Source organism: Haliotis rubra, unplaced genomic scaffold (assembly GCF_003918875.1).
Source record: "Haliotis rubra isolate DU_JTF1 unplaced genomic scaffold, ASM391887v1 Scf2149, whole genome shotgun sequence".
In the NCBI taxonomy this organism is placed as follows: domain Eukaryota; kingdom Metazoa; phylum Mollusca; class Gastropoda; order Lepetellida; family Haliotidae; genus Haliotis; species Haliotis rubra.
This window is the reverse complement of record NW_025766169.1, coordinates 40691-60868: the sequence shown is the minus strand read 5'-3', so window position 1 is coordinate 60868 and position 20178 is coordinate 40691. Positions and strand designations below refer to the sequence as shown.

Here is a 20178-nt window from a genome sequence, read left to right as displayed (position 1 = left end):
GCCACATTCTCTTCCCACAGAGGTTACTTGTCATATCTTCCTACTGAACCTCTGTTCTAATATGACGCCATATTTCCCGTTCTCGTAAAATTCCTAGCGGCAAAATCGCAACACGAATTATCTCCCTTCTTTCTATCAAATCAGAAAACGTGTTACATCGACTTAGATCCAACTTGACTAATGCAAGCAAATATGGGGCTAGAAATATCTCTCCTCTGCCGGGGACTTATGTTGATGTGACACACAAGACATTTATTGGCTAGCTTGTCCGTTGTCAACGAGGGCGATGGAGACGCCATTGATCCGCCATTACATGACTGAGTTCTGTCTAGAAGAAATGTTTGCGCCTCGCGCAAGTGGAGAGGTTCTAGTTTTCCCGAAGCATACAACGTCGCTGATTGCACAACTAAATCTGATTGCAACCAATCACGAATCCTCAACACTCGCACCATGAAAGGGCCGTATTAGAACAGAGGTTCGTAGGAAGATATGACAAGTAACCTCTGTGGGAAGAGAATGGGTCAGTCAAATATTAGCCGAATTGAAACTGATTGTAGATATCTACCCTGGAAGGCAACTAAAGGTATCACTGTGCCCCCTGTATCCTCAGACACTTAACCAATCATTACACCACAGTCTCAGTTATACACCAGCCTTGAGTAGACGCAGACCCTGATTCCTGGATGGTTTGGGAATTGAGTCCTTAGCAAGGAAATAAGACGCGACCAAATGAGTCGGTAGTCCGCACCGGTTCTTATGTTAATCGAATTCCAATTGCGTAGATCGATACTGTCAGTTACTAATTCCATGTGTACACCACGTCTTAAAACTGTACTATTGCAGACTTTACCTTCAAACACATATACATTAAATAACTCTTCAACATATCTAGTACATCTGCATGGCATCTACATCTAATGGCATGCGAACTTTCAGTGCTCGATGACCTAACTCGATATACATCAAAGAAAATTAATCAATTTGTAAACATGTAAATAGTCTTTGTATATTAACACAGTACTTGTATTCACGTGATGAATAAGCAAGAATAGCCCTGAAACGTCATAAATAGAAGATTCGCGATATGGCTGAAATACTGCCGATGTGACTCAAAATGGAAAAACTTTACACAGAAAAAAGAACAGTTGTTATCTATAAAAGTTTTTGTCTCCAATTGTAGGGGTAGGGTAGGACACGACAACAGTCCTATCTTTAGTCTTTGTTATCTATGCATGTGTAACATGGACAAATGTCCATAGCTGTACATCGTGTTTGGTTCACCGTTCTCCCCGACATGTCACACGGCTCATTGATCTCCTTCCCTCCCATGTTGTCGTCACTAGCGGTATGCAGCCAGCATGTGTTACCGCCAGATGGCGCCATGTCTAATGATTTCCTTCTACCAGAACACGTAAATGTACATCGGAAATCGCTAACCCTGAAAGCAATAACGTCTGTACCCTGAAATCGCCCCCCTCGTGTCGTTTCCTTATATTTTTCAATCTTTACATCTATCAATCAAAAGCTTAATGTTTTTGCTCATAACGTCAAAACAACTCATGCGCAAATCGAAGTTTCACTGGAAACAGAAGAATTGAAACCATAGCACGATGAGCATTTTACACTGCAATTTTGTTTGATTATACCTTGACACTATATTGATATTACCCACACACTGTGAGCATCAATCTATCTTTAATCGCCCAGTCGTATAATGTATGTGCAGTTACACGACTAATGTCCTCTACCTCACAGCTACATTCGCCAATGCATCACAATATGGACTTTATCAGACATAATACATTGTACATACCTATAGACACGTAGGTTGTCTGCTGGCTTTGTTGTTAACATGTCGGCGATCTGGACCAGACAATAGGGTGACTGACATCATGAGCATCGATCTGCTCAACTGGGATACGTCAGCAAGTCATCGGGCCTAACCACCCCATCCCTTTAGTCGCCTCTTACGGCAAGCATGAGCTTGTGAAGACCAATTCTAACCCGGATCTTCACGACAGACTGATGCTTAGATAGACAAATGTTTTTGTAATGGTCTCAGACTGAGTGACTCATAGTGGAGTGCCTTCATCCGCTTAAGGTTGTCCTAAAGTATTATTTGATTGTTTGCCATCTTACCAGTACGGCGTGGATCCTTGCTGGTTTGTTCGCCAACACCCTACTGGTTACAATGCTCTTAATAGCAAGACAGCTGACGGGGCCGAAAAAACAGCACAGCATTATATCACTCGCTCACACACCCACACGTATCATTCAGCAACAGTTTAAGATATTTCATGCTCTATCGTTTATTTGAATAAATGCCTAATGACACGGTTACGTAATGTGTTATACCACAGTTACACCTCGTATATCCTATTGACAGAGTTAGACTCAAGATATTATTTATCACTCAGTTGCACTGATTCTATACTTAATGACACAGTTACACTCATAACTTATTTTTTTCCAGGATACATTAAATATGTCTAAATGCTAGATCAAACTTACTGAATATATGCTGAGCCATAATTATAGTAGTTCTTGCATGTAAACTATATATTCCTTATACCACAGTTACAGTGCGTACGTCCTTCATGACACAGCTACAGAACGTCTGTGCTTCACAACACAGTTACACAACGTATGTGCTTGACAACACAGTTACAGTACGTATGTGCTTCACAACACACTTACACTACGTATGTCCTTCATGACAGTTACAGTACGTATGTCCTTCATGACACAGTTACAATACGTATGTGCTTCACAGCACAGTTACACTACGTATATGTTTCACAACACAGTTACACTACGTATGTGCTTCACAACACAGTTACAGTACGTATGTGCTTCACAACACAGTTACATGACGTATGTGCTTCACAAAACAGTTACAGTACGTATATTCTTAATCACACAGTTACACGACGTATATTCTTCATCACACAGTTCCACGACGTATATTCTTCATGATACAGTTACATTTTACACTACGTATACCCGCGGATTACACTGCTTCATCACACAGTTACAATACGTATATTCTTCATCACACAGTTCCACGACGTATATTTTTCATGATACAGTTACATTTCGTATATTCTTCATCACACAGTTACAATACGTATATTCTTCATCACACAGTTACACTACGTATGTTCTTCATCACACAGTTACACTTCGTATATTCTTCATCACACATTTACACAACGTATATTCTCCACCACACAGCTACACTCCGTATATTCTTCATCACACAGCTACACTCCGTATATTCTTCATCACACAGCTACACTACGTATGTGTTTCATCACACAGTTACACTACGTATGTGCTTTACAACACAGTTACACTATGTGTGTGCTTTACAACACAGTAACACTATGCATATTATGCACCATGCCACACTTACACTATGTATATGCTACATGAAATACTGACGGGACGGTGGGGTAGCCTAATGGTTAAAGCGTTCGCCGGGTTCGATTCCCCACTTGGGTAGAATGTGTAAAGCCCATTTCTGGTGTCCTCCGCTGTGATATTGCTGGTAAATTGCTACCAAGCCGCGTAAAACCAAACTCACTCACTCACTCATGACACACTTACGCTACGTATATAGCTGGGACACACTCCACTCGAGTAACACTACGTACATGCCTCATCACATAGTTCGTGGATTTCACCTTAGTGGTATACAAATAAAAGTGCGTTATGCATTACTTCTGGAATTCTTCTGATATTAAGCTGCCATATCGTGATGTAACTACTGATCAAAGCGGTATTACACTCTGTGACCCACCTGCTTTACTACACCACTCAAGAGTTAACCCTTGATGACGCAGATCATTGATCGTTTTATAACACAGAAAACTTAACATTTGCAACGCAGTGAAATTACCAAACGTCTTTGTAACACTAATAATATCCTTTATCACGCAGTACCTCTTTAACAGGATTACATTGATGCAACACCCCCAAACGTTGTTTCCAATCAGTAGTAGAAATAACAGAGCGTCAAGAAAGCAAAGGAAAAAATCGCTCTTGAATACCATTATATGGATGGGTCACTGAAAGTCCAATATTCCAGCAAAGAGTTTTTCAGTAAATAACACAGGTACGGCACATAATAAACAAGTGTCATTGTTTATTAAAAGTTCATCTGTAGTTCAGGCCATGTGCAATGTGTGTGATCACTAGTAATTACATGTAATATATCCTCTGATAGTCCCCACAATGACACGATACAAAGAACTCTCTACATCACAGGACAACAGGTGCCTGTCTCATTGTCAACCTGTGAAAGCTTTTTGTCAAAACAAATCATTTTATTCAATGCTCTTTTTGTATTGTAAATTAAATTATTAAATAGGGAAAGTATATATTCGAATGAATCGTATAAACAAGAAATGCTCAAACAATTTGTTTTTCAACTTTAGCCCTATAAAGGAATGCTGAAATAGCTGGTTGTTATATCAAAAGCCTTATTAATTCAATATTTAATATATTTTGGGGGGTCAGTCGCTTTGAACAGTAGTAATCCTGAGGTGATGAAATTCTGACAATAAACGGTACAATTTGGTAGAAATAGGAATACATATGTATGTAGATATGAATATGTTCAGTACAACAGATATTCTCACATGCACACAAGGCCCTTTCGCTGCAGTTTCCATTGATCGTGGAACGTTCATAACCAGGGGCGGATACATCTTTTTGAGAAGGGGGTTGGGGTTGGGGTGGGGATGGGGGGTCTGCACGCTATTGAGAGAAGGAGGGTGCACACTTCATTTTCACCCGAGTTTCAATGGTCATTTAACAAACTTTCAGCACAATAGGGGTATGCGCACCCCTGCGCCCCCCACTGGATCCGCCTATGATAACCTCTGTAATCTCTACAAGCACGTCATGATCAGTTAAAGAGGGATCACCATTTTGTGGGACAGGGGTGGCTTAATAGACTAAGGCGAGGACATTTCTAAGGCGTGGCAGGATCGAGGGTTTGAATCCTAGATTTATTAGGAACCTTGACTTGTGAACTCACGACCCTACTCGCATGTGCTAGAGACGCAGTACACATCTACGACCCACGTGCCTTCTGGCCTTCCTCTTGTATCAAACTACACCCTATAACCGAAATATTGAAAACTACTATCAAACCTGATCATCAAGTATGAGCTTGACTGACACGAATGGAGCCTGACAGGATTGCCAGTTTACCGAGGGTACAACTTAATGTCCACTATTACAGTGGGTTTACATCCCCATCCCTTCATCATTCTTGTATCTCTACGCCATAGAACCTGTACTACTGGGAATTCCCTTCTCTTCTAGAGAAGAACATACCTTGATATCCATTATGAAACGCCTGAGCTATAAGTGAATAAAATTGCTAAATCTTTATCAGAAACAAACTTTAGTTTTTAAAATATGCAGGCAAACTATATATATATCTTAATGCTGATTCGGCTGTTTATATAATTTAAAGTTTATATAATAAAGGAGTATGCAATGAAGGACAGAATTCAACAAACGTACGTATCCAGACAGTACACATACGATAAATCGTAAGTTGTGTTATAATATTTGATAGGGAAACAAAGAGGAGTGAGTGAGTGAGTTTAGTTTAGTTTTACGCCGCACTCAGCAATATTCCAGCTATATGGCAGCGGCCTGTAAATAATCAAGTCTGGACCAGACAATCCATAGATCAACAGCACGAGCATCGATCTACACAAATGGGATACGATGACGTGTCAACCAAGTCGACGAGCCTGACCACCCGATCCCGTTAGTCGCCTCTTACGACAAGCATGGGTTACTCAAGATCACAAAGTGGAAGGACTGATAAGGGTATTTAGTTTCTCACGGGATATGGTGAAAACCGTTAAATATCAGTATATTACTTCGCAGATTTACCTGTGTAAATGGGAAATATATTTGGACAGACAATAATTCCATTGAGGACACCGGAAAATGAACGTAATACCTTCTTCCCACGTGAGGAATCGAACCCGGACTGTCAGCTGGACGAGTGAAGGCTTCAACCACTAGGCTACCCCAAACTTCCTCTGATAATTTAACATGAGCAAATCGTTCTCCAAAACTGTTAATTCTTCTCATGAAATATAGGTTTCGTTTTTTAGTCTACACGAATCACAACCTTGAGGTCCTTAGATTCTTTGAAATTCTATTGAAGTTCTTTTCACTCATTTATCCATATTATTTTGTCGTGCACAGCAAAGCGATAGTTGCAAGACACCTGAAAAAGTCTGATTATTTTCATAGCAATAACTCAACATTATTTTGTAACTATATAAATTGACGTTTCCAATTTATCCTTATTCAATCATGTTCTTTAAATGTAACATTTATATTTCATTTTAATCCATACTTTTCTCAAATGTGCACATGCGGTGCACATATTAACTGGAAAAAACATTACCCCCCCACAAGTATATTGATTATATTTCTAAGGGGCAGATACCCAAGTGGCGTATAGATATTAATGTCGCAGACAGGCCCTGTAACCCCATGTGTTACACACCGTTACAGCACAGACGGTCATGTGACCTACAGGTGTGGAATGAGCTATGATGTCATATTACATTGTTATTAGCGGAAGAATGCCATCCATCAATGTTATCATGTCCGTACATCGGCGGAGTACATCGTTTGACACGGAGGGCTATAACACTCAGAAATTGCACACACTAAGACTTAACGACTTTAAGTATTTTTGAACAGTCTTACATGTTTACGATTACATTATTTAATAGGCTTGAAATACAATACCCCTTTGAGCAGCTATACTGAATTGGACATCGGTTAGATTGACCTTACTATATTTATCCAATGGTATATTGCTGTACATGGCTAATGTTGGTCTTCTTTTCCAAACACGTTTACTTTGTGTTATGTTATTATTATGCGAAAGTTATTCTTACATTAATACCTATGCATGTATGTTTGCTTTCTGCAATCCAGTGTTCACAGATTCTCACATGTTTGTGTTCTATAATGAAGACCGATTCTCACGTCATTGTATTCTGTAATCCAGTGTTAACCTATTCTCACACCTCACCTGAGAAATGGTGATGAATTTGACCCGAGTATCAGAGTTGTGTTTCAAACTTTTAGTTTACAATGTTTCGCCGACTGTTTTCAGCTTGATATATTAACATTTTCAATACCTTTGTTATGGTTGATCAAATCCAATTTCCACGCATATACTTTCTGTTTCCCGACAGTCTTACTATTAATGTATAGATATATCAAAAGTTTATTCTCATCACACTCTATACTGGTTAATCTATTCAGTCATTTACCTCTTGATTATTCCATCGCTAAACATTATACTGACTTTGTCATGTATATACCAGTATAAAAACATATGTCTGTGACATACACTAGTATAAATGTATTTAAGTAAAGCACGGAGTATATTCGATTTGTCAGTATATAGATTTATATTATAAACATGCAACGCGTCAATAGTAGTGTCGTTACCTCAAAGCGTGTCTGATCCCCGAGCGATGGAGAAGAGTCCAAGTGTGGCCGTAGAACCGACAGGTGATAGCCTCTCGGTGTACTTTCCAGAAATAAGAAATAGCGTTAGTTCGGTTAGGTTCACTCCTTCTCTTTCTCAATCGGAGTGAAAATGGCGGTGGATATCCCTCCACAGGACGGTGACGATAGTGGAAAACACACTCATTATATGAAACTACTGAAAAGTTTGGATCGAACTTTTCCCAGCTGTCACCAACTTCACCGCAATGACTGATGGGATGAAATCGATTTGTCGTCTGCTGCAAGCTCGTGACGTGGCGCCCCCTTCACCTGAGTTACTCACTCTCGTACCTGTCGTCTGCTATCTGGGGGTCAGGAGTCAAAACGACTTATCGCAGTGAAAGGAATCGTGTTAGAACAACCCGCCCGGTAACAAGAATCTACATCAACAGATCGATAGGGGCTCGTCAAACTGTACTAAATAACCAGAGATACCTCCACATGCGATAATAATTCACATAGATAGGGCGGTATTCCCAACACATATTAAGGCTTACTCGCCTATTACAGTCATTCCCATAGACAAATGTTCTACATAATTTACGCCATTCATATCAACATAGCGAGTATAGCTTTCGGTAATATTCCAGCAATATCAATGTGAGTGCCAGCAGAAATGGTTTCACAGATGGTACCAAGTGGGGAATCGAACCCAGGCCTTCGGCTTGACAAGAGAACGCTTTAACCACAGGCTGCCCTTAATTCATATCGATATGATAATTAAACACAAAATGTAACGAGAAAATCAGTAGAGTTTTATTTACGATGAAAATTATTGATTACAAACATTGAAACAGGGTTTTATCTAAATGTGCCCGTGTAGCATCACGTCATTGCAAATATAGGCTACCTTATTATTGGCATGCGAAACGCATCTTCTATAACCTGGCGAAATGGATATGTTATGATAGAGTCAGGAATTCGGTAGGGCAACCAGCCAGTGAAGATCAGGTTGGAAATGATCTTCAGCAACCCATGCTTGTCGTAAGAGGCGACTGAGGGGATCGGGTGGTCAGGCTCGCTGACTTGGTTGCATTCCAGTTGCTGCAATATGTGGTCAACATTGGTACATTAACGGCCGGCCGTCACACAGCTGGAGTATTGCTGAGTGTGAACCAACCAACCAACAAACCGTAGGGTAGCTAAGTGAAAACAACTACATATTTACACAGAAATAGAGCTTAATTACCAAAATGAGTAATTAAGTTGACCTATGACCTATTCGACAAGAGACAAATGAAGACAGACATGATTTTCCTTTCAGAAGTCAGCCCTTTCTAGGAAAAAAGCTGATCCTTTATGCATTTTGAACAACACAAATTTCAATGTGCTACATCTCGACCACTGCCACTATCAAACGAGTGTCATCAAAGCCACAGGGGAACTATTAAATATGAAATATCTATGAACTTGTGAAGTTCATATGTTGCCTCCAGCCTCGGGTAATGTGTCGTGTTTATGTGTGCATCAGCCAGTTAAAACGTTTGGCATTAATCCCACAAAATAGATCCACCAACATTCAAATAAAGAAATATAATCCTCTTATTGGCATAATATCAAAATATGCGACTGCCATCCCATGTCTGAGGCAGTCATGAGGCTAAGCGCTGAAACGTCGACTAGCGCGGTGTTTGTTCATACTGACTTTGACACTGAATGGTTCTGAAACAGCGTTTGAAATAGAATTAACATCGTGACGTCTGTCTGCGTCAAGATACTGGGACCTGGATGTGAAAATGATATCTTGTAGGTGTGGATGCACGGATCTGTCAATTCCTGTCATATATATGTATGTAATATAGCACTTAATACCTCTTGAAATCTGATTCCTACGGAACTTCATCTCGGGTAATAATTGCTCGGCAGAAACCAATCTCACCACAGACCTCATGCAGTTAGATGTATTCCTACCGCGCTAAATTCTGAGAAATGATCTTGTTTACACGTCCCTGTACCTATACACACATTACACAAATGACGTCAAAGACACTCGATTATATCATACTGGTGTAGCTAATCTATCACAGCCATGACAGACCAACTACTGCAGCATGAAAGAAGCGGTGTACTTTCACCCTTTTCACAGAACGGGTGACCTTTAACTTCTTTCAGTAGCATATGTTACCACGGTAACATGAACGTTATCTACCTTGCAGCTGATATGTAAGACATGATGTAAGATATAAACATGTTGTGTTTTCAATGTAACCATTACAACTGGGTTACCTCATGATTTAATCATGATGGCTAAAACGGATTTGGTACCGAATGTTCTGTGATCGTAGTGATTTGATAGTGCTGATTGACCAAAGTCGAGTAATTTCAGTTTCATTGTGCTAGACTGCATGTTGACCACACATAGACTGTCCTGAGGTTGGATTGCTCCCATGTCAGGAGATACCTCAGGCAACATATTTAACCTACACTTTTACGTTCGTTTTGCCAACGCTTAGGATGATCTATGTTTCATAATGTTCGGCAAAACTTTTAAGAATTGTAACAGGAAATGAAAATGAAATATTAACTTTGACTTTTTGGACTTGAAAACAGGATTTAAATGAGGTAAATGATTTAGTATGTGTCATTCCAGGCCAGTTATGACAGGTCGCTTGCGACTTAGTTTCTAAATATGACACTATGGTTTAGTTTATGAATTGTACGATATATGTTACTACTACTCGTTGATTGACTCGTTGACGTTGAAACAACAACAGTTGTAGAATTAGGTTGATATGACGTAAAGGACTGTTTTCATCTTCATGAGTGAGTGAGTATGGTTTTACGCCGCTTTTAGCAATATTCCATAATATCGCGGCGGGGAACACCAGAAATGGAGCTTCACACATTGTGCCCATGTGGGGATTCGAACCCGGTCTTCGGCGTGACGAGCGGACGCTTTAACATCGAACATCTGGTACCAGGAATGGTTTGTAAGACTGCAACATTGTCATGAGTCTCTTTGCCTGTACTATTGAAATACTACAATTTACCATGAATCATTGCTGAGCAAATAAATAATAAAATTAAATGCATTTTTACGATCAAACATCCCTAAATGTGTAGCAATTAGAACATAACAGTGTATTTATTATATAAATAATCTGTAGCTAATGGTTCACCTGTACATTTGTGTATACTTGACCATCACTGTTGCTTCAACGAACTGGGATTCGAACCGAACCGAACAATCATAGGTTTCTGGTGAACCCTCTGTGTTCTTCTCTAACACAGTTGTCTCAGTTCCGAGTTAGTGTATTCCTTGCAGTGAGTGAGTTAAGTTTTACACCGCACTCAGCAATATTCCAGCTATGTGGCGGTAGTCTGTAAATAATCGAGTCTGGACCACACAATCCAGTGATCAACAGCATGAGCATCGATCTGCGCAATTGGGAACCGATGACATGTGTCAACCAAGTCAAGGAGCCTGACCACCCGATCCCGTTAGTCGCCTCTTAGGACAAGCATGGGTTACTGAAGATCAATTCTAACCCGGACCTGTTATGCCCATAGGATGCAGCTCTGTGACAGTCGTCCTTTAAGCTCATTATGGACCTATGGCTGTTTAAAATACTAGTAACTTGATTTTTGAAGATAGTTTTGGTCCTTTAGATTTTCACTAGTCTTCAACTAGTGAAAGAGTCTGTCCCTGTTTGACAGAGAGTGCATCCCTTATATTGGGAATCCTCCGGGCACATCATAGAGACCAATCTTAAAGGGGACTAACAAATCTATTCTTATAGTAGTACATCCTTCCTAGTCAACTTTACAAATATAACTTGAACACTGGGAGTAGTTGGTTCAGTCGTCAATTCCTCACCTGCATTGGGTAGTGGATAGAGGCGTGTGCCTTGAGAGCGGGGTGAGTGGTTTGACATCCACCATTTTATATATGAAAACACCTTAAACATCTGGCCTTGTTGTTACCCCACATCTGGCGCTAAGGATCTGAAACAAGGCCTGGTTGGCGTGGGGTGGTATACTGGGTCTGAGTGGAGTATTCATCTTACAGCTGTCGTGGTATATCAGTAAATCATTCTGGAGTACAACCTGTTGTGAAACTAACTGCACCATGTCCCAAGCTAGATCTACATGATTGTTTGTTGTTTTAATGCCACATCAATATTCCAGCTATATGGGGGAGGTCTGTAAATATTAGAGTCTGGACCAGATAATCCAATTATCAACAGCATGAGTGAGTGAGTGAGTTTGGTTTACGCCGCTTTAGCAATATTCCAGCAATATCACGGCGGGGACACCAGAAATGGGCTTCACACATTGTACCCATGTTGGGATTGGAAGCCCATCTCGGCGTGACGAGCGAACGCCTTAACCACTAGGCTACCCCACCGCCCTCAACAGCATGAGTATCTATCTAGGCAACTGGGAGATGGATATGAACGACTATAAGTAAGTTATCTTCATTGCTTTGTGACCAGCACCTGTTCCAACCAAACTATGTTAAGCCAATTTCTGGTGTCCGCCGCCGTGATATTGCTGGAATATTGCTAAAAGCGGCGTAAAGTAAACTCAGTCCAGTCAGTCAGTCAGTCCAACCAAACTAACAAAAATGTTATCGCAGGATGTATTATTTCTGTATCCATGTGATTGGTCACAGCTGAGTTCTTCAACAATTCTTCATAAACAAAACAACACAATCACTTAAAACTTTGTAAAAACATTTATTGACTTCCTTAAAAGTGTATAACATAACAATATGTTTTCTAAAAAATATAATATTATTGTGTGCAAACAGACTGGTACCTGAAGTCGGGTTGAGTAGACTGAGTGATAATGAATTGCATAAACTACAAATATTTATCAGCAGTTAAACATTTGTTATTCAGTGCTAATTAATCTTGTTCTGACTTAAATTCAAGAACTTTTGGGGGTTATTTAAAATACAAATGAGTGAGTGAGTGAGTTGGGTTTTACGCCGCTTTAAGCAATATTCCAGCAATAGCACGGTGGGGACACCATAAATGGGCTTCATAAAATACAAAACAAACTAATTTGATATTATTCAAACAATAATAACTAAGCCTTTTTCTGTCTTGGAATACATTCCTAGAAAGTCCACAAGTTACCAAAGATTTTTCTGGCATTAAATGGAGAGGCACTTCAATTGTTTGGACTTGAATAGTTTACCAAAATAATTTTAGCCAAAACAATCATAATGCAGAGTTTAGGGGCATAAAATATCAACGATTATGTAAACACAGAAAGGTTGTTTTAACATTATATTTCCAAAGTTAGATGTAATTTCCATGAACTGAATGCTCAGGAAAAACACAAATTTTGATTTGGGGAAAAGTTCAATGATTGTTTTAGTAATTTCCACCAACTGAATCCCCAGGATGAATACAAATTTTGATTTAGAGAAATGCTCAATAGTTTCAAATCAAGCACGTGAAACAAATATATGTTTTCTTTATTAAGGATAGTTACTGTATGTCTTACAGCTATAAAGTGTTGGCTTTAGTTTTAAGGTAATTGCTAGCATGTATTATAATGATGAATACTGTAACAAAATAGTATATTCAACAAAATATCATTAAGACAAGAATGACTAAACATTTACTATGACTAGCACAGAGAAGAGCACTATCAGTGTAAAGTGAGTGAGTGAGTGAGTGAGTGAGTGAGTGAGTGAGTGAGTGAGCTTTTAGCAATATTCCAGCAATATCACGGCAGGGGACAACATAAATAGGCTTCACACATTGTGCCCATGTGGGGATTCAAACCCCGGTCGTCAGCATGACGAGCCGACGCTTTTAGCCATTAGGCTACCCCATCGCCCCCTATCAGTGTAAAGAAAACTGATGACAACAGTATAAAACAAAACAAAATGGCGAATAAAATCAAATGCAAATGAACATGATCAAAAGAACATGTGAAAATAATTGATAATGAAAACAGAAGCATCTGAGTGCAATGATCAAATAATCTCAAGCCTAAGTTAACATTTTATAAGTAAATATCTTTATCACAAAAAGAAATATATCATGAGGAATGATAGTTTTAGAAATAGTATATGCAACTTATGATAAGATAGTGCAGTGATCAACTTCTCTGTTAGAATTGTGGGTTTAAATGTTTCAGTTAAGAGCCTGACACCCTTGTCAAGGAAGATGAAACATTTGGATGCAAACTCTAAAACCATTGTGAACCAAGTGATGTTCTATGTCTGGATGCTATCAATCAACTGATTTTGAATCTCTGGGTGTAGATTTTTAAGCCATTATCAAGTATTTGATGCTAAATGTTTGTTAGTTGTTTCCCAAAATGTCATCAAGCAATGATTTGCTGACGGTGTTCTATATTCTTGAACCTCCACTGAACACCTGCTTCAACTGTGATGAAGAAATTGATTACTTAGGCCAGACTAATTTTATTTCTTGTTTTCACGGATCCGCTGGTCATATTTCTTCAAGAATAAGAAAAAAAATAAATGTTAATTTTCCCTCGTTCATAAAATAAAATGCTAATGATCATATTGGCCAAAATGTAACTTACAAGAAATTTGTTTCAGATTGTTTTTTGCCCCATATACACTTCATAAATTGCCAAAAAGCAAAATAAGCTTTAGTATTTAGAAGAAATATTACTTTGACTGGTGATTTTATTTATATTTTTTTTTCCCTCCTGCCTTTAGGTTTTCTGAGGACAAAAATCCGTAAAACAAGAAACATAATTGGTCTGGCCTTATTAGCTTTTTAAAATATGTTTTTACTTATTACTGATCCTCACTACCTTGGTGACAATTTAACATTAACATCTTTGGCTGAAGACGTTAATAGACATCATGTCTGCTAACAAGATCTTATACACCAAAAGTATACTCTGAACTTGGTAGATATCAACAAGGTAAGAGTTTTCAACAAAACACAATCATGGCTACATCACAAACAGAAACATAATTTGTAAATATAATTATTTTATGCTACTTAGATGTAAATAAATATGAATAATATCCATCTCATAATATACAATATGTCTTGAAGATAATTATAACAAGAGTAATGTACTTGATATGACACAGAAATCTTTTGTAACTAGCACCTGAGCCTTTGTGACTATGGGATGGAAGCTTGTGAACAAGAATCTGGGATTAGAGCTTGTGGACAAGAATCTGAGATTAGAGCTTGTGGACAAGAATCTGAGATTAGAGCTTGTGGACAAGAATCTGGGATTAGAGCTTGTGAACAAGAATCTGAGATTAGAGCTTGTGGACAAGAATCTGAGATTAAGAGCTTGTGAACATGAATCAGAGATTAGAGCTTTAGAGCTTGGACAAGAATCTGAGATTAGAGCTTGTGAACAAGCATCTGGGATTAGAGCTTGTGGACAAGAATCAAGTTAGAGCTGAATCTGGGAGATTAGAGCCTCTTGTGATCTGAGATTAGAGCTTGTGGACAAGTCTGAGATTAGAAGCTTGTGGACAAGCATCTGAGATTAGAGCTTGTGAACAGAATCTGAGATTAGAGCTTGTAAGCAAAGAATCTGAGATTAGAGCTTGTGAACAAGAATCTGAGATTAGAGCTTAAGAGATTGTGAACAAGAGCCTAGGCTGAAACAAGAATCTGAGGATTAGAGCTTGTGAACAAGAATCTGAGATTAGAGCTTGTGGACAAGAATCTGAGATTAGAGCTTGTGAACAAGCATCTGAGATTAGAGCTTGTGAACAAGAATCTGGGATTAGAGCTTGTGGACAAGAATCTCAGATGAAGGCAGTTTCACCGGAAACATATCTCATCTTTCAGGTGTAAACAACAACAAACTGTCCAGCTAAGTTCATACTTGGTCACACCATGCTCCATGTTGTCTGTCAAACCCACAATAACACAAGGCTCTGCAGCTCACCTACAGTATGGACAAATAATGATGCCATTGCAGAAGTAGGTCCTTAAAGACACCCTAGTTTTTATCATGCATATAAAGTTCTCCATATACCTTGTAGTGTCAGGAGGATGTTTCCTTCTGTAAAAGTTTATACCTGGACAACAACCAGGCAGACTACAAGAAGATGGACAAAGCAGGACTTGCCCACAGTATAAAAATATCACATGGGTCCTTCTTTCCGTCTCCAATTTGAGCATGTAATCAATAAGAGATTTTCTCAATTTGTTTAGTCTATAGAAATCTCCAACAGAAATGTTTGGAAACGTGCACATGGTTACCATAACAACACCACCTTACTACTATCAGCAGCACAATCTTTGGTAAAATCATCCATTATCCATCAACAACTGGATGTAAGGCTGATACAGATTATTGATGTTCAACAGGGACACAACAGTTGTGTTATGGGGAACAGCAAATGCTTTTGGATATCCTCACAATTAGGCTTGCAGAAGTCTAGAAGTGCGTAGCTAAACAGTAGTAATGGTACCTGAGACCAGTGACTTGTGTACTGCCCTTTACTGTAGCCATGCATTTCCCAACATAACACACATTCTACACAGAAACTGTGAAATCTTGAATTATGATTAGATTATCTAGGGCCTTATATTACACTAACCACCTCTGACTGAAACACAGATAACAGGAATGTACCACCAAGAAAAATAATATAAATAGAAAAGTATTTACTGTTGGTAGGCATGTTTACATATATACTGAGAGAAACAAACAAAGGATCACAGGAAAATTCAAGCGTTCCTTTATTATTTTCCAGTTTTCATCACCACAGCACTATTTAAATCTGGTGATGAAAACCAGTAAATATTAGAGGACAACGAAGTCCAAGGAAGATTTTGCAGTACGTGTGGGAATACTTAATGTGCAGAAAACACATCAGAAACTGACTGAGAGAGTGTATTTCAAGTTTTGGGAACATAACAAACCTTAAAATTTTGTCGTTTTCTATAGCTGATGGGAATGTCATAATTCAATGTGAAAATATTGATGTAGTAATAATGCCCTGCCATGACTAACTGAACCTTGAAGGAATGCTTAGTGTTCTTAAAGGTTCGTATGTGTAGGCTTACAGTTCCAAACTTGGGTAAACTTGCTCTCAATAAATGTTTATTTCATTAAATACATGGAGCAGTGTCATTCCAAATCATTGCGTCAAAAGTACTGACAAGGTAACATCAGAACAATTCCTCTCTGAGAACAAGGTCACTATCCAACTGCCAGGTGTGTCCACATGTTATTTCCGCCTAGAATGCACTTTACCGGGTGCAGACCTCGTTGCTCGCTCTGGGGCAATTATCGCGCTATTACGTTACCGCACTGTCTCAAGCACTGTCTCGCTATATCGCGGTAATCGCTCCGTCTCCCTTCACTTGCAACTTTAGAGTCAAACAACCCTTTACAATCCTTAGGGTTTAGGGTTAGGGTATGGCACCCTTTACGATCATAAGGGTTAGGGTTTAGGGTTAAGCACCCTTTACGATCCTTAGGGTTAGGGTAAGGGTTAGGGAACCTTTCACGATTCTTATTTAGGGTTTGACTTATAATCCTATTATATCCAATTGAAACACATTTCGATCCATCCGGTACTTTCGTCAGTACAGTCCAAGAAATAATGGCGAGAAAAAAAAATTGAATGGAAGGGCGTTAGCACAGTGGAAGTGAGGCGTGAGAAATGTAAACAAACCATTGCGCATTTGCAGTGGTTTGTTTTCATTTCTCAGCGCTTCGACTCACTTCTGTGCAAATGACCTGTTAAGCGAAAGCACTCATTAACTGTGATGGTGCTCAAGGTCCCGGTAGGTATAAAACGTCCGCCAATTACGTCACTAATTAACGAAGTCAGTAATCCGGCGAAGCGCGTTCGAGCCCCAGCAGCGCTAATTAATCTGAAAAAGTGCGCCCGGTAAAGTGCAGTACTCCCTTATTTCCTACTGACCAACATGGCAACACATCTTCCCATAGTTACCAAATCCACACTGACCACACAGACGTCCCTGCACGTCCCCAGAAATTTTAACATTGAGATTCATGTGCCTGTTGCAGACGACACACTTGGCACTGGTAGGAGTACCTACACCGTGGAATGTACACAGACTAGCGGTGGCCGTCATGTGGCTGAAGACGTGGGTTCCGCAGATCACACACGAGGCCTGAGCCTGCCACCTGTTGGCGGGGTTGAAGCACTGTTGCTTGTGTTTACAGAAGGTGCAGATCATGACAGGCTTGCTGGACCAGGTTCCACCAGTCAGACGTGTGCACCGACACCACTGTAACATCAGAATAACATCATTTACAGACACCACTGTATGTATGTATTATGATTAATAATGTATGGTGTTGGGAAAAGCAGACTATGCTCAAACTATCAATTACCAAGCCTAAACACCCTGTCCATGACGTCTCTTATGACCATCGCAGAATCCATCACCTCTTTGTTTGTTTGTTCTCTGACGTCACACTCAGCAATATTCCAGCTATATGACACCAGTCGTAAACAATCGAGTGCGGACCAGACAATCCAGTGATCAACAGCATGAGCATCAATCTACGCAATTGGGATACGATGACATGTGCCAACCAGGTCAGTGAGCCTGAACACCCGATCCCATTAGTCACCTCTTACGACAAGCATGGGTTACTGAAGATCAATTCTAAACCGGATCTTCATGGGTTGTCCTCTGTGCATGCAAAGCTGTCGTTTTTATGTGATCTGAAAGTCACTTGTTACTACAAGCATTGATTACTGACTATCAATTCGAAGTTAGATCTTCATCAGTGGAAATTCAACAGTACGAGTGTACAACTGTAGCATACCTGGAGATAGCTGCTCCTCTGGAAGGGGCTCACAGCCCAAGAGTCTTTATCAGTTGTCATAAACTTGGCCATCCTGAAAATAACAAGCAGCTGTGTTGTTCATAGTGTATCTTAGACATTTTATCACTGAAGGAACCAGTGATATTAAACTGGACACTGAAAAAGACAGCTGAAAATAATATTAGCTTTTTCTTTGCTTTTGTATTGTAGATCTATGGGTGACAACTGGTATCTTACATCGACGATTCAACATATCATATGACAAAATATGCCAGCTTGTATTTTTGGAGGCATTAAGTGACCTGTGTGAATATTGTTCCAGTCCACAGTGACCAATAAAGCATCACGACAGGAACAACATTATCAAGACACATGAAACATCAGCGGCTTCATCTAGGTACAATGTCACGCTATCATCAACACACTGTAATCACCTGGGCCCTTATTCTCGAAAAATTCGTAGCTCTAAGAATTCTTAACTTTGATTGTAGCCAATGTGTGTTAAGAATGGGCCCGATAGAGTTCGTGAGGGCTACAAACATTTTGAGAATAGCCAGCCTGGGCCTCATACCACAAGAACATCTCAGAACAAAGTGATTATAACTTCCTTACTTTAATACTGACAAATGGCAGGAATGGCAAAAATCACTTTGTGGAAATAGGCCCTGATCCTCATGCTGGTAGCATCTTATGTTTGCATTAACTTTTGGTCTCCATCCTGTGAGGAATACACTACTTCTGGAACTGAGACAACTGTGTTAGAGAGGTGCACAGAGGGTGGTATACAGCGTGGTATTCAGTGGTATTCCATGCCTACCTGTCTTTCAGACCAATGTTCCGGAGTAGGTCTGGCAGCAGCAAGGATCGGTGTTGAGAGTTGTCACTCCAGTACTGGTAGAAGTCTGCGAGGTGTTGCTGCCACTTCTTCCGTTCAACATAGGATGTGACCACGTGATCTTCAACTGCCTTCAGAACAAATAACGCATAAAACCCGAAATTAGCCCAGACCTTTTCACTTCCTATCCTTTTTTTAGTGAAGGAAACATTTCATATTTTCCCTGGGGTGTAAACATTTGTTTTAACAATTTATCTTGTTGTGATCACATATTTTTGTATTATAGTCCAGTCAATTTATGATAATACCCACCACAAATTGCAACAGATATGATTTCAACTGTTTTAAGACCCTGAACCATTTCTTTATAACATATAAAAAGTCTAGGAAAATCTCAGTAGTGGAACAAGGTCTAATTCGACCCTCAACGTCATAGGGGTCATCTTCGCTTTCGAAATCTTAGAAGGAAATGCAAACTTTTTTGTAATCTACTCAATTGTGTCATGTTATATATCAAATAAAAGCTCTGTTTACCTTGAGGGTCGAATTTGACCTTGTTCCACCACTGAGATATTCCTAGATTTTTTATATGTTATAAAGGAATGGTTCAGGGTCTTAAAACAGTTGAAATCATTTCTGTTGCAATTTGTGGTGGGTTAGGTCAGAATCTTTCCAGGATGACTGGACTATTAAATGGATCTTAAAATCATCTTAATTTATTTCTATCATGTTAACTTTTAGTGCTATCAAAATCAGTAAACCAAACAAGAGCATCCCTAGCCTTATGAAAGCAGCAGATCATCATAGATTAACGGTTATATGAAAGAATCAGGTGTACTTTAATTTCTTTTGAGTATATAAAAGAAAGATTTTTTTATTATGGTCCTGCCAGACCAATTTTAATTCTTGTTTTACAGATTTTTGTCCTCAGAAAACCTAAATGGCACTCGGGAACAAAATCAAAAAGAAAAGTCAAAGTAATATTCCTTTAAATACTAAAAGTATTTTATTTTTGGCAATTTATGAAGTCTATATTTGGCAAA

General features: G+C 39.3%; 1 protein-coding gene across 1 annotated transcript; it reads right to left on the bottom strand.

Moving 5' to 3' along the window:
- Positions 1-17295: 17295 nt before the first annotated feature.
- Positions 17296-19408, bottom strand: LOC124276878. Its single transcript, XM_046712541.1, has 3 exons — positions 19118-19408; positions 18301-18373; positions 17296-17753 (listed from the first exon to the last, which is right to left on the bottom strand). The coding sequence occupies exons 2-3, from the start codon at positions 18370-18372 to the stop codon at positions 17415-17417; spliced, it is 411 nt and encodes a 136-aa protein (XP_046568497.1). The 5' UTR covers position 18373; positions 19118-19408; the 3' UTR covers positions 17296-17414.
- Positions 19409-20178: the final 770 nt, after the last annotated feature.

Coding starts and splice junctions, on each gene's coding strand:
- LOC124276878 (XM_046712541.1), bottom strand. CDS start 18,372: ATGGCCAAGTTTATGACAACTGATAAAGACTCTTGGGCTGTGAGCCCC. Junction 17,754..18,300: donor AGAGGAGCAGCTATCTCCAG/GTATGCTACAGT, acceptor CTGATGTTACAG/TGGTGTCGGTGCACACGTCT.